Source organism: Syzygium oleosum, unplaced genomic scaffold (assembly GCF_021117445.2).
Source record: "Syzygium oleosum isolate NSW1041296 unplaced genomic scaffold, Sole_v2.1 Sole_v2.10, whole genome shotgun sequence".
In the NCBI taxonomy this organism is placed as follows: Eukaryota; Viridiplantae; Streptophyta; class Magnoliopsida; order Myrtales; family Myrtaceae; genus Syzygium; species Syzygium oleosum.
In genome coordinates, this window is record NW_026607494.1 from 2,379,422 (window position 1) to 2,392,793 (window position 13,372).

The 13,372-nt window shown below is 36.3% G+C and overlaps 1 protein-coding gene across 1 annotated transcript; it reads right to left on the bottom strand.

The window, feature by feature from the left end:
* Positions 1-344: 344 nt before the first annotated feature.
* Positions 345-2,474, bottom strand: LOC115678559 (MATH domain and coiled-coil domain-containing protein At3g58250-like). The gene is made up of 3 exons (XM_030601958.2): positions 2,248-2,474; positions 1,985-2,142; positions 345-1,354 (listed from the first exon to the last, which is right to left on the bottom strand). Exons 1-3 carry the CDS (start codon positions 2,361-2,363, stop codon positions 513-515), a joined length of 1,116 nt encoding a protein of 371 aa, XP_030457818.1. The 5' UTR covers positions 2,364-2,474; the 3' UTR covers positions 345-512.
* Between the last annotated feature and the right edge of the window lie 10,898 nt (positions 2,475-13,372).

The following is a 13,372-nucleotide window of genomic DNA, read 5'->3' on the forward strand; positions in this document are numbered from 1 at the left end:
TCCTTGTATTATGAACACTCCTAACCATCAGTTAGTATCCTTATTTTGTGATTCCAAACTCAATTGCAAGGGGACCATCCCTTACTTAGGACAGGGTAAACTCTCCTAATACAAATCCCCGAGACTGTAATGAAATCCATAGGCTCCGCCTCATGAGATCTGGATTATGGGACATCCTAATCACTAGAACCACCCCATGTGGAGTCATATCAAGAAGGTTTTATGTGAACAGTTATATCATCACATATTGACAGAACAACAGTCAGGAAATTGCATCAGAATTGTGAGAATATCCAAGCTCAAAGAGCAAAGAGCACGATGACGACACAATTCATGTAAAGACATCGAGAACTGACCCACATGCTGACTAAACTAACATGATATAGGATCAACCACATAACCCACTCTAAGCAATTGTTCTGCCAAAAATTGACCTACAAATAGTCAAGCTAAAACTCAGTTTCCATACTTAAGTGAATAATTGCTCATAGCCTATTTGTAACCTTAAAGTTTTAACAGAATTGGGCCTTCAAATTTGACCAAGCAGTGGTTGATCTAGACATTCTTTCCTCAGCTATTCTCTTCTTTTCCTCAGCCTCTGCTACTTTCTTCTGCTCATCTTTATAGCCAGACTTCGCTTCTTCAGACTCGACCAGCAAGATCTCCCAGTCTGAGAGAAGCTTGTCCCTCCTAGACTTCACTTCCCCCATCTTTTTCTTGAGCTCTTCCTCTTCCTTGGCGAGGTCATCCATTAACTGCTTATACAAGATGTGAGTCTCCTGGCTCTTCTTCATAGCAGAGAACCTTTGATCCTTTTGTAGTTTATGCAGCTCAAACTCAGCATTGTCCTGCTCAAATGCTAAGAAGTCGGAAGTGAAATCATTGAAATTGGCCTGAAATGTCTCAATTGCTATTTGTTGCTCTGACGATAATCCAGTTCTGGCTGATCTTAAAGTTGATAGTGCCTCAGATAGCCTCTCTTTCATATTCAATTTAAAGAGATCTGACAGGCATTCCTTCAAAGACTGCTTAGCCTTCTCAACTTCTTCTAAGCTAGGAACTTCAGCCGTCAAAGCACCATCTTGGTGGCGCGAAGTTGATCCTACATTAAGACCATTAGTCTCAGCAGCATTGACGAATTCCTCCAGACCAGTAAAATAGGAGTCAAACTTATCAGTTGGTCTAACTGGCTGAATGTTCACTGGAGGAGTAACTGTTAAGACGCAAACTTCGGCTTTAATCACCAAAGCGTCATTTGCTAGGTATCCCCCAGTATGATTATGAAGCTCAGTCAATGGAATGAAACTTGTGAAGCCCCAGTCTCTCACTCTTGCAGTGAAATCATGTTGCGTTTCTGCAGAATTCAGTAGACCGGGTGACGAATTCAAGAACTTCTTCACAAGCACGATATGTGCAAGAAACATTGGAGACCATCAAAAACTAGAATGTTGTGCTGTACGTCAAGAAAAATATTAGCAACACATAAGCAAACACCTCCCCATGATCAGCTTAAGCAACCGGATTCACACAAAGCTGGATAAAACTGACAATGCACAACATTTTTAAGACCACCAGACGTAACTATCTTAAAACTTAAATTGTGGCTCCTCTCTTTTCCTGGACCAACATTTGGATCATATAGGCACAGTCAAGCCCCAACTCCATCCACTGGACCAGTTGCAGTAACTTAAATCGCTGAATTCCTAAATCAGTATCGTCGGGATTGTTGTACGCGCATGTGCTCACCCGCCTTTGAGAGGTTTAACGATTGGAATTCAGAAAACTTATTCTCTCTCTCAGCTCAATATCTCTCTTTCTACCACTTCTCACCTATTCTTTTCACGTCTAAACTCTTCTTCTTCTTCAAGTCATAATACCCATATCTCAAAATCTAGATGCACAATAAATCACAGAGAAACCTATCATACAATCAGATTTAAAAAGAAGAGATTCCAAGAAAAATCAATCCAATTCAAGAACAAACCCATTCTAATAGAGCGAACATCATTGATTTGATCGATCACACTCAAGCTGAACTTGGCGTTTCTGGTCCACCCGTTCGGCAACGTCCCAGAATCAGGGACATCGAGGTACAGCGACAAATGGCTCGTCGCATTCCCCTTGGGGTATACGACAATTCTCCTGCTCAAAAGGGATCGGACAACGCAAGGATCACTTGGCAACACGATGAACATGCGATCAACAAGAAACAAAGCAAAAATAGAAAAATAAAAAAAATTGAAATACCATTTACAACCAGAAACTGTAAATGCTTCAGAGTAAAGCTTTTTTGCGTCCTGCTCAGTGAAGTAGCTGATTTTCCACGTGAATTCTCCCCGATGAACATCATTTTGTGCATCCATGTTCTTTTTATTGGACGGCCACTTCTGCACGATCAACTTTCACAAACAACACGGAAGTTTCTTCTTAGACGACACTCTAATTGCGAAGGAGGAGGAGGAGGAGGAGGAGGAGGAGACTTTCTTGCATTACATCGGTTGGGAATACTATGAGGTCCTCCACATGAGTACCTGTGTCGAACGTTGTTGACTCTTCCACTTCAAGCTGATGGGACGTTGGAAGCCTCCTGCTTTTAGAAAAGGGAGAATGGTGGAAAAGCCAAAAAAATAAAAATAAAAGAAAAGAAAGGAGAAAACTTCCCTGTGAAGTTAAAGAAAAAAAATCAGTAGTGGTTTATTGAAGTTTAGAGGAAAAAGGCTTATCGTTCGCACATGAATAGGCTCTATTCGAATATAACATGATAATCAATCAAGAGCATGCACAACCAAAAAAAGATATCGAGAATATCTCGTAGAAAATCAAGAGAAATAACTTAATTATTTCTAATATAAGTTAATATCCTAATTATCTCTAACACAATTAGCGGGCTTAAATTGAGACTAATTGTGCCCAGGTCAATTTCGAGTCAACCTCGAGACATGATTTTATAATTGTCATGTTCGTGTCTAACCCACCATACATGCAATTGACCCGTATAACCCAATTATATTAACGAGTTGGTGTTGATACCACCTGTTTGTGACTTGTTTAGACAAGATTAACTAAAAGATTATTCATACGTGCTCTTCACTATTAAAATTTTAAAATGAAGAATTCCATTTGCTATTTCCATGTTTTTTTAATTTGACTTGATGATATTTTATTGATGGATTATTGCAATTTGTAAATAGATCTTATGAAAAATCGAGGATATTTCGTGTCAAGTCGGTGGCTTGATTTTGTGTGAGTGAGTTAATTTTGTGTCATGCAAGGTCATGTGCTCATGTTGACTCGTCAACCTGATATTTAATCATGTTACACGAGTTGTGTTGTGTCAACCGATTTATTATTGGGTCAAGTTTGTGTCAAATAGATCAACACGATAATTGTATTCGCGTTAACCTGCTTTGCGGTATACCCTTACGTCAACACAACACAAACACTATCTGCAACACGAATTGCCACCCTAGTTCTATTAGCATTCCCTTTCTATTTGTATAAAATTTTGTACGGCATTCCCTTTGCTTATGTAATTGTAATGAATGTGAGTGCTTTATGAGTGAAACACATATAGATATATTGGATGGTGTTTGTCGTGACCTTACCCTCGCGGTCCACTATCTAAAGATTTGGCTAATGGATTACTACGTCTAAACTTAGTTTGGGCTCTCCCAAGTCCCTACCAATTCACAACTTAGATTTAAGTTTTAACATGCGAAATCATTTCAATTAGGAGTCGCTACTAATCTATTTTTGTAGGTCGATTGTAAATCTAAGTAAAGTATCGGGAGAATTATTTTACTCCTACGAACCAGAGATTATGGATTCGGGGACTTGATTACGCTAGATTAATCTAACGCCCTTTCGGTACCTTTCTCTTTTATTTCAAAAAAAATATATTTGCATGCAGCTTAGATTGATTTTAAACCTATTCACTAACATGTGAGCTGATCGTGCGGGTGCACAACCATTAATGAAACACCCAATAAAGCAAAGCAATAAAATGCAAGATAGGGAAGGTACACTTACCTCGAAGCAATGAAAGCAATCTGCAATGTTAGCTAGAAAATCACATCATTACCCTAAATATGATTTCTAATTAACACGCAATTTCACTCAAAACTTTTTAGGGTTTTCTCTTATTTAAATGAGGACTAACCTATATGCAATGCATGTAATGCACTTACTCTAATGCGATGACGTACAAAGCAAGTCTATTCTAACATGACACGTAATATTTCAGGAACCTAACATCAATCACGACATGCAAGCAATGACATGGCATACATGATGACATCACAAGTCATGAATGACGTGGCAAGATGACATGCAACATAGCATACGTGAATGACGTAGCGAGATGACACGCAACATGACATACATGACACGTGGTAATGACAAGCAAGCATGATGCAATTAATCTGTATGACACGCACATAATATTTTTTGGAATTTTTTAATATTTTTAAAACATGGCAATTGTCTAAATTAGAGATAAAATCTCACCTAATCCGCACGCACAATCCAAGAAAATTTCAAATTAAAGATTACGATAATCTAAAAAATAACCCATCATCTCACGGATTAAATTAAAGATTATCGCAATCTTAGGCAACACAATTATCCAATATTAAGCTGAAATAATTTAAAAAAAATAATCCAATATCTTTACTGACCAAATTAGTAATTAAGTCAACTTTATCAATAAGCCCTAATTGGATATGCCTAATATTTCAAATATCATATATTAGATAACAATCCATCCGAATTAAGGAATGAAATATTCAAATCGAATTGGATAAAGATTGTTACCTAATTTGAACGCGCGTAATTCAAATCAGAATCAGACCGGATCATGGCTTGGGGGTGAGGCTCAGCAGATGGCTGGTGGACCAAGCTATGGTCGATGGAGTGGTGTCCCGTGGCAGCTTCTCAGTGGTCGTCCGCGGTATAGGATGACGAACCATGATGTTGTCTCGACCAATATTCTCGATTCACGGCCAGCGACGGGACTCAGTGGAGCTCGCGACTTGAAGCAGTGAAGCTCGCGACTTGAGGTTGTGGGCGTCAGGACAACATTATTGTCAAATCTGGGCAAAATCCAAGAGAAAACCAATCCACCGCTTAGACTTATGACTTTGACCAAAGATCAGCCTCGTCTTCTTGCTCGCAGCAAAGTTTGTTTTTGCAAGATAGGCCGCGCCAAGGAACCTGCAAAACAGAGTAGTTCGAGCACGACAAGGACAACTGTCACACCCCGAAACCTACCCGAACGGGAGATGATACGACCGTCCTTCCACCCGAAGGATGCAGCCTGAAACCACAACAAGAAATCCAACTCTTAAAAGTCTCCGCGACACAGCTCTCGCTCTATTAGCTACTAACCAAGGAACCTAAAAAAATTGGAGAAAGAGAGAGGTGAGCAACCACAGCTCAGTAAGTAATGTGTATCTCTTCTAAGCAGATCGAGCAACCACTATGCATGTATACATAAAGCTATATCAGAATTTCAGAAGCCAAACTCAAGATATAAAATATTTATCGAGTCACATAAAAGTTGTTTCATTTCAACAAGACTTTATATAATTCAGAAAATACTCATTTAAATCATCATAAACATCAATGGTCGACTCCATTGATCAATCTCTATTAAAAACCACGTCAATGGTCCATTCCATTGACTAATCTCAAATCACGCATCAATGGTCTATTCCTTTGATGAATCTCATATCACATTACACGTCGATGGTCTATTTCATCGATTAATATATTGCTCAATATCAAACCATCGTCACAACATAAAGCCTTGTGACAAGGCTACCAAGATTCTCCCCTGGTAAGGTCTCCACCTACAAAGCCAGTGGCTCGGTCCAGAAGGATATCCTAAACCGGTATGCATACCCTCAAGCCCCTCAATGGGTTCACAGCGATATTGAGCACAAAACACACATCCTCCAATAATCTACAATACCAAATCCATAATAAATCTCATAATCCACAATCAATATCACCAATTGATTTCAGAAAACAAAACACAATCTTTCTTCGTTAAACTGAACACATTTCACAAACCAAGTATATGACATTTCACAACTCAACTCAACCACCAGAAATCATTTTTGTAAAGTGTTTCTCAAATCATTCAAGAACTCATTTCTCAAACCATAATACATTTCACATACCCATTTCAAATCAATATCTATACCTCGTTTCGCAACATCATTCCCAAAACATATCTTAAACCATTTACAAATACCAAAATGTAGTAAATGCCCTATCCATACTTTTATGTAACAAATATGTTCTTTCACAACTCATTATATATCGAGTCTCTTCCGCTTTCAAGACATGAGTTTAGAATTTTATAGAAGAAATAGCACTACTCACCTGAATTTCCAAAAATTAAACAACAATGCTCACTCGAACCGACGATCTCGTAATCTTGACAATTAAACGAGAATCGACGTCAAAACCAAGTAAAATACTACGATAACTACGAAACGGCTAAACGATGCTTAAACACTAACAAGACAACTCAAAGGCGCCCACAAATTGCTCATCCAAAGCGATTATCCAAACCGTCCGCAACGCAGAGCTTGAGCGCGCAACTTGATCACGCCATAACTTCCTCTACCGAACTCCGTTCCAAGTGAGCATACAGTCAAAATAAAGCCCATTCAAAGAACTACAATAACCCCAACTTGGCCGATCCAGAATCGAGCCAAAAAGCGACGAAAATCGGCATGGAAAGCTGCTGGTCGCTACTGTTCACTATGCGCGCTCAACTTCGAAAATTCGTTTCAGGCAAACGGTAAGTCCAAATCGAGATCCGCAAAATTTCATGGCTCCGCAATACCCTAAACTACCAATTATATATATATATATATATAACCATAAGTGTCCAAGGATCTGGGGATTGTAAATGGAAAAGAATATAATATAGAATGAAATCCAATTAATCTGACCTTTTTCTTTTGTTAGAAAGGTATTGAGGAAATTGTAGTAAAAAGATAAGGGCTACAAGGATGTATATAATTTGTAATCGTCGTTCTAAATGATCAAAATATCTAATATATTGGGAAAATAGATAAAGGATATGAGATACGCTTCTAAATCTAGCAACAGCGAAAATATATTCTAATATAAAAGTGCAGATTTTTACACAGAAAACTATTAAATAAATAAAATTAAATAAAAGCGCGAGCATTATAAATAATAAAGAGACCGTAAGCAATATATAACAGATGCAGAAAATTGCTTTGAAGTAGAATACAAACCATCCACAGGCGGTTCGACCTGCCGTTTGTGGGGTATGTAGACGTATGAAATATATTGAAGGAGGATAACTGTTATAAATAGTATGGAAAGATTACAACAACAGTATGGAAATGTTACAGAATGTAAATACAGAAGTACAAGTGCAGAAGTAAGAAAATTTCTTTGGTAGAAATTCTCCCGTTACTCAGACTATTTGGTAGTCTAGAACGATAAGATTTTCTACACTATAAAAACTAGAAACAGGTTTGAAAAGATCTTGAAGGTATGAAACAAGATCTTGACAGGGATCAGAAACTTACTGGATATGGAAATGTTAAAGAAAGTTTTGAGATGAGAGATCTTTTATTCCTTCCAAGAAGGTTTTGAGAAGTCTGGAGAAGCTGGAGAGGTTTTTTTTTTTTTTTTTCAATTGTGTGTGAAAGGGTCTGAAGAGGTTCTTTTTATATAAGCAGGTTGGGTTCCTGTAGAAATAGTTCACGGGTGATACTGTAGCAAATAGTAGTAAGTGCACAGTGTTACAGTGAATAGTGACCGAACCTAATTATGAAAGTTTTGAAAAAGGAAAAGGTTGACAGACTTCTTTCGGCTCAGAAATTATGAAAACAGCTAGGAGTCTTTCGGCGCCTTTTTCTTAGGAGAATCTGGAGAGATCTTCCACCGGTTCAGGCTCTTCTTCTTCTTCGTCCTTCACACTTGCCCAGTTGTGAGGAATAGGGGCTATTCCTGGGATACCATAACAATCATCCTCGTTGGAGTTGCCACTGTGATGAGAAGAAGTGGTTTCTTCCAAATCTGAAAGGGCTTGTTTTAGCATTCCTGCTAACTGCTGGTGAGATTTAGCTGATGCTAGTCTAGAAAGCATAAATCCTTTGTCATGTAGAAAGGGGGTGATATCATCAGAACTGATGGGGATGGAACCCCTAGAAATTAGCCATTCTGTGACGGCTTGCTTGGTGACCCTATCAAAAAATTTGAAACCATCCCACCATTTAATTTTGAATCGCCTTATGAGAATGGGGATGCCGGTTTCGATAGCCTTTCGATAGTCAAAATACCATCCGAGGACCCAAGATACTCCGAAGTAATAGAAAAAGAGCATCAGTTTGGGAAAGTTTTTCTCATATGGAAGCGGAGAGAATTTTTCTAGGAAGAGTTCATGACTAGGTTGGATTCTTGGGTGGATTATTTCATCAGTTGGTCCCAAGTGTTCCCACCATATGATAAACCAAAATGGAACAAGTTTGATATCAAAATCTTCGAAGAAGAATAGCAAAGTATGGGAATTGTTGGCATTTTTCCTCCAAAAGGTATTCCACCAAGCTTGTTGGTAGTCAAAATACGAAAAGGATGTCCTATATGGAAGAGCTTCATTTGTTTTGGTATTGAATTTTTTCAAGGTTAATGGATCAGATTTCCATTGAGAAGGGTGAATGACCCTATGAATTCTGGCTGTGGAATAGTTCACATGGCCCTTATCCGAGAAGTGTCTGAAAGTGACAGGTTTTGTTTCTTCCAGAATTTTCTCATAAAACTCATTTGTTTTGTAAATATCATGAGGAGTATATAAGAATTTTTCAGAAAACATGTTTTGAGCAAAAACATAAGGATCTTCGTTATAAAACCCATTTTCAACATTGCAAATGTTCTGGAATATTGTTTTATGGAAAAATTTTGGTTTTGGAGGGGTTGTCTGAGTAGACTGAATGACCACCTCACTAGAAATTGTTTTTCCCTTCACCTTTTGAGTGGCTATGGGAGAGGGATCAAGACTTACCATTGCCAGTGAAGACTGTGGTTGGCTATTGAAGGCTTGTTGGAGAAGCTGTAATGCTTCTTCCTGAGATAATTGAGTTATATCAAATTGTGAGAGTTTATTGGAATCAGAAGGATTTTCTGTAAGAGAAATGGGTTGTTCCTTGGCTTGGCTAGAAATGGTGGTAATATTCAAGGGTGACTGTGTAGCCTGAAGCCAAGTCCTGATATTAGTTAGTCCTAAGGGTTTCTTCTCAGAAGAGGATTCTGCAATTTGTTTGCCTTTGTCTCTCCTTGTGGGCTTGTTGGGTGGTTTGGGAGGCATTTTCCCTGTAAAAATTCTCTTGTGAGAAAGTGTGGGAGAGAATTTGAAGAACCGTTTATGAATTCTATATCAAAGTAAAAAATAGATAAAATGGCTTGCCATCTGGCGAAAATTTGTTTTGAAGCAATATTTTGAACATCTTTCTGCAAAACGTCTTTTGCAGATTTGCAATCAATTCGTAACAAAAATTTTTAGTTCAAAAGATCTCCTTGAAACTTAGAAATAGAAAGTACAATAGCAAGAATCTCCTTTTTGATGGTGGAGTAATTCTTTTGACAATCATTCCAATGCTTAGAGACAAATTGAACAATTTGTTCCTTATTGTCTTTGGACTGTTTAAGAATTCCTCCATATCCAATATCAGAAGCATCAGTTTCAACTATCTTGAAAGCAAAAGGATCAGCAAGATGTAAACAAGGAATTTCCTTGACAGTCCGTTTGATCTGTTTTACAATATTAGTATGAATTTGACTCCATGGTGGAGGATCTTTCTTGAGCCTCTGATGGAGTGGTTTGCAAATTATATTGATGGTAGGAAGAATTCAATAATATAATTCAAACTTCCTAGAAGTCTTTGCAATTGATTTTTATCTCTGATTTCATCAGGAAATTTTTCAGAAAATATTATTGATCTTTCAATGGGAATGATGGTTCCTTGATGGATGTAATGTCCTAGAAAGCGAATCTTTGTTTTGAAAAGAGATATTTTAGTAGGTGAAACTACTAAACCATTTTTCTTCACAATATTGATAAAATGATTGATGTGTTTAAAATGTTTTTCTATGGATGTAGAAAATATTAAAACATCATCTATGTAAACTATAATGTAATCAGAACAATGATTAAAAATATCGTTCATAATCCTTTGGAATTCAGAAGGGGCGTTTTTCAAACCAAAAGGCATGACATTCCATTCATATTGGCCAAAAGGAACAGTAAAAGCTGTTTTATACCTATCCTTTTCGCTAATCTGGATTTGCCAGAAACCTGATTTCATATCAAACTTTGAAAAGATTTTTGCATCATGAAGTCTATTCAATAGATCCTTTTTGTTAGGAATTGGATATCTTATCCATTTTAAAGCTGTATTCAAAGGTTTGTAATTAATTACCAACCTTGGAACTCCTCTTTCTAGTTCAGCATTTTTGTTGACATAGAAAGCAGAGCAACTCCAAGGTGATTGGCTTTTCCTAATAAGCTTCTTCTCAAGAAGTTCCTGTAATTCCTTTTGACAGAAATTTAAAACTTCGTGATTCATTTGAGAAGGTCTAGCTTTAGTAGGAATGTCCTTTTCTGAAAATCCTGGTTCATAAGGTAGATCAACTATGTGACATTTTCGAGACCATAAAGCATTGGGAATATTAGAACATATGGAATTTTTGATCTGATTTTCGAGATTGGAAATCTTTTTCTGAAGACTCATTTCAGAAAGATTTTTATCAATCCTTTTGTATTCAAGATCTTCTTTAAGAAACTGAAGATGAGTTTCTTTGTCTTGGATTATGCAATTAATCTCAGAAATGGAATATTCTTGAAGAGTATTCAAATTTCTGGTTTGGGGTTTTGAAATGAAATTAAAGCAAATTCTTTTGCCTAAGGTTTCAGTTTCAATTCCTTTCTCAGAAACTTTAAAAGGCTGGAGTAAATTGATAAAAGGTGATCCCAAAATAACATTTTGTTTAATATTCTTAACAAGGAGGAAAGGAGTTTTGAAAGAAATTTGGTCTTTCACAACCTCGGCTTTAGGAATTTTGTAATTTATAATCAGCTTATCACCAGATGCTGATTTGAGAGATTGGGAAGTTTTTTCAAAATATTTAGTTGGTATAAGACCTTCTTTTATACAATTAAGGTCTGCACCAGTATAAAAAAGGGCTGTTGTTTCTAAAACAATTTCATTTTGGATTCTTATGGAAATATTGATAATCCATTTTCTGGTAGTTATTTCAGAAAGCATTAAAAGGAAGTTCGTATCAGACGAAGAAGTGAGTTGAGGAACATCATTTTCTTCAAAACTTTCTTCCTTTTGTTTTCCTTTTGAATTTTTCATTTTGATTTCTAAAATGTCTTTTTGCATAATAATCTGGGCAGCTTTGAGATTTTGTATCTCTTCTTTTTGTTTATTGATCTCGTGGGTAAGATCATTTATAGAAATGGGTTTGAAACTTACTTTCTTAGCTTTGCTAAGAATAGTAGAAATATTATAGGGACTATCAGATTGGATGACTGGTTTAGTAATTGGCTTGGGATTTTGGAAATTATTTAAATATTTTAATTTTGTTTCGGGATCAGTGATTTGATCAAAAGTCTGTAAAAGAATTTCTTCTTCTTTTGTCAAAACATTAATCTCAAAATTGGTGTCTTCTTCCTTTTCACTTTTTGAAGTTGATGAGGAAGAGGTTTCCAAATCACAAACTTGCAATCCCTTTTCAAAACTAGATTCATCAGAAGAACTACTATCAGTTTCAACCATTAATTGATTGAGTTGATTAATAGTTTCTTCATCTAAATCTAACTCATTAACCTTTTTGCTGAGTTTGCAAAATCGAGAAGTATGGCCTTTTTTGCCGCAGTTATAGCAAGTGATGTTTTTAAAATCTCTTTTAGGTTTTTTGGTTTTATCAAAACTATCATTTTCTTTTCTTTTAGAAAACTTCTTATCAAATTTCCTTTTATAAGGTTTCTTATAAAATTTCTTTCGATCCTTTTGTTTAGAAGGACATTTTCCTGAACATTTGGATTTTTCAAAAGATTCAAAAGATGGATCATATTGGGCACAAAAATCTCCTAATCCTTTTTTAGAAAGCTTTTGTTCTTTCTTGATTTGTTTTTGGAGACGAATACTAGTGCACAACTGTGTTCCTATTTTATAAACATAAGAGGTTAGTTCTCCATAAGAAAGATGGTCATATGGAATTTGATTTCCATATTCTTCTCTTATCTTACTACGAACTTGTTCTCCTATGAGTTTTGGTAAGCCAGCAAGAAATTTTTCTTTCCAAAAAGACTGATTGCAGTCTGTTCTTTGGAAAACTCTTTGCAAAAATATTTCTTTATATTCTCGAAATTCTCCTAAAGATCTACATTTCATATTGGATAAAAGATCTTGGTTTTTATCAAGAATATGAGAAGAATCTCTTAGAAAATGTTGGGATATAGAAAATATTAAAGTATTAACAGCATCTTGGATGGGTTGATCATCTTCGATTTTGACCAAAAGGGTCGAGTTTATAGGCATTTAGAATTTGGAACCTTTGCTCATCATTCAGATAGTTATCCCACCATCCTTTGAGCTGTCCTGTAAAACTGGCTATTAAAAGATATGCAACAGAGTGGTCGGAAGTATCCGGAATGGTTTTATAAGTGTTGGCGAGCATAACCATTTGGGTTAAAATATTAATGAGGGTTTGCTCAGAGACACCATCAATGTTCCATTCATAAATAGCATCAGAAGAATACTTATTCTGAACTTTTGAAAATGTTTCTTCTGTGAGGATATCTGGAGGAGTGGCACGAGAATAATATAATTTCTGGGGATCCCTCCATGTGATACGATTTACCTCAGGAATGGATTCAGTATCAGATTTATCCAAAAGATTAATCTGATTGTAAGGCTCCATACGATCAGGAGTGTCTTTGACGCTTAGGTTTTGTATGAAAGGAGTATCTAAAATTATGGGATTTTTAGGGATTAAAACTGCTTTTCCGTTGAGGAGTTTCCTCCTGTCTTCTAAAGCTTTAGCAAATTCAAGACTAGGATTTTTTGGAATTTCAAAATTTTTAAAGAGAGGTGATTTTAAATCCTTTTTTGGAATTGTTATAGAAGATGATGAAAAACTATTTTGAGTAAAGTTTTCAATCCGATCAAGTTGTTTGCCTATGGTGTGAAGATGTTGATTTGAAAAGTTATTTTGTTCAACGATCTTCTTGATTCCTATGCCATCTATTTCGGAGGCTGTTTTGAAAGGAGAAGCTATTATCTCAGTTTCTCTATGTTCAATTTTAATTTTTCTAAGT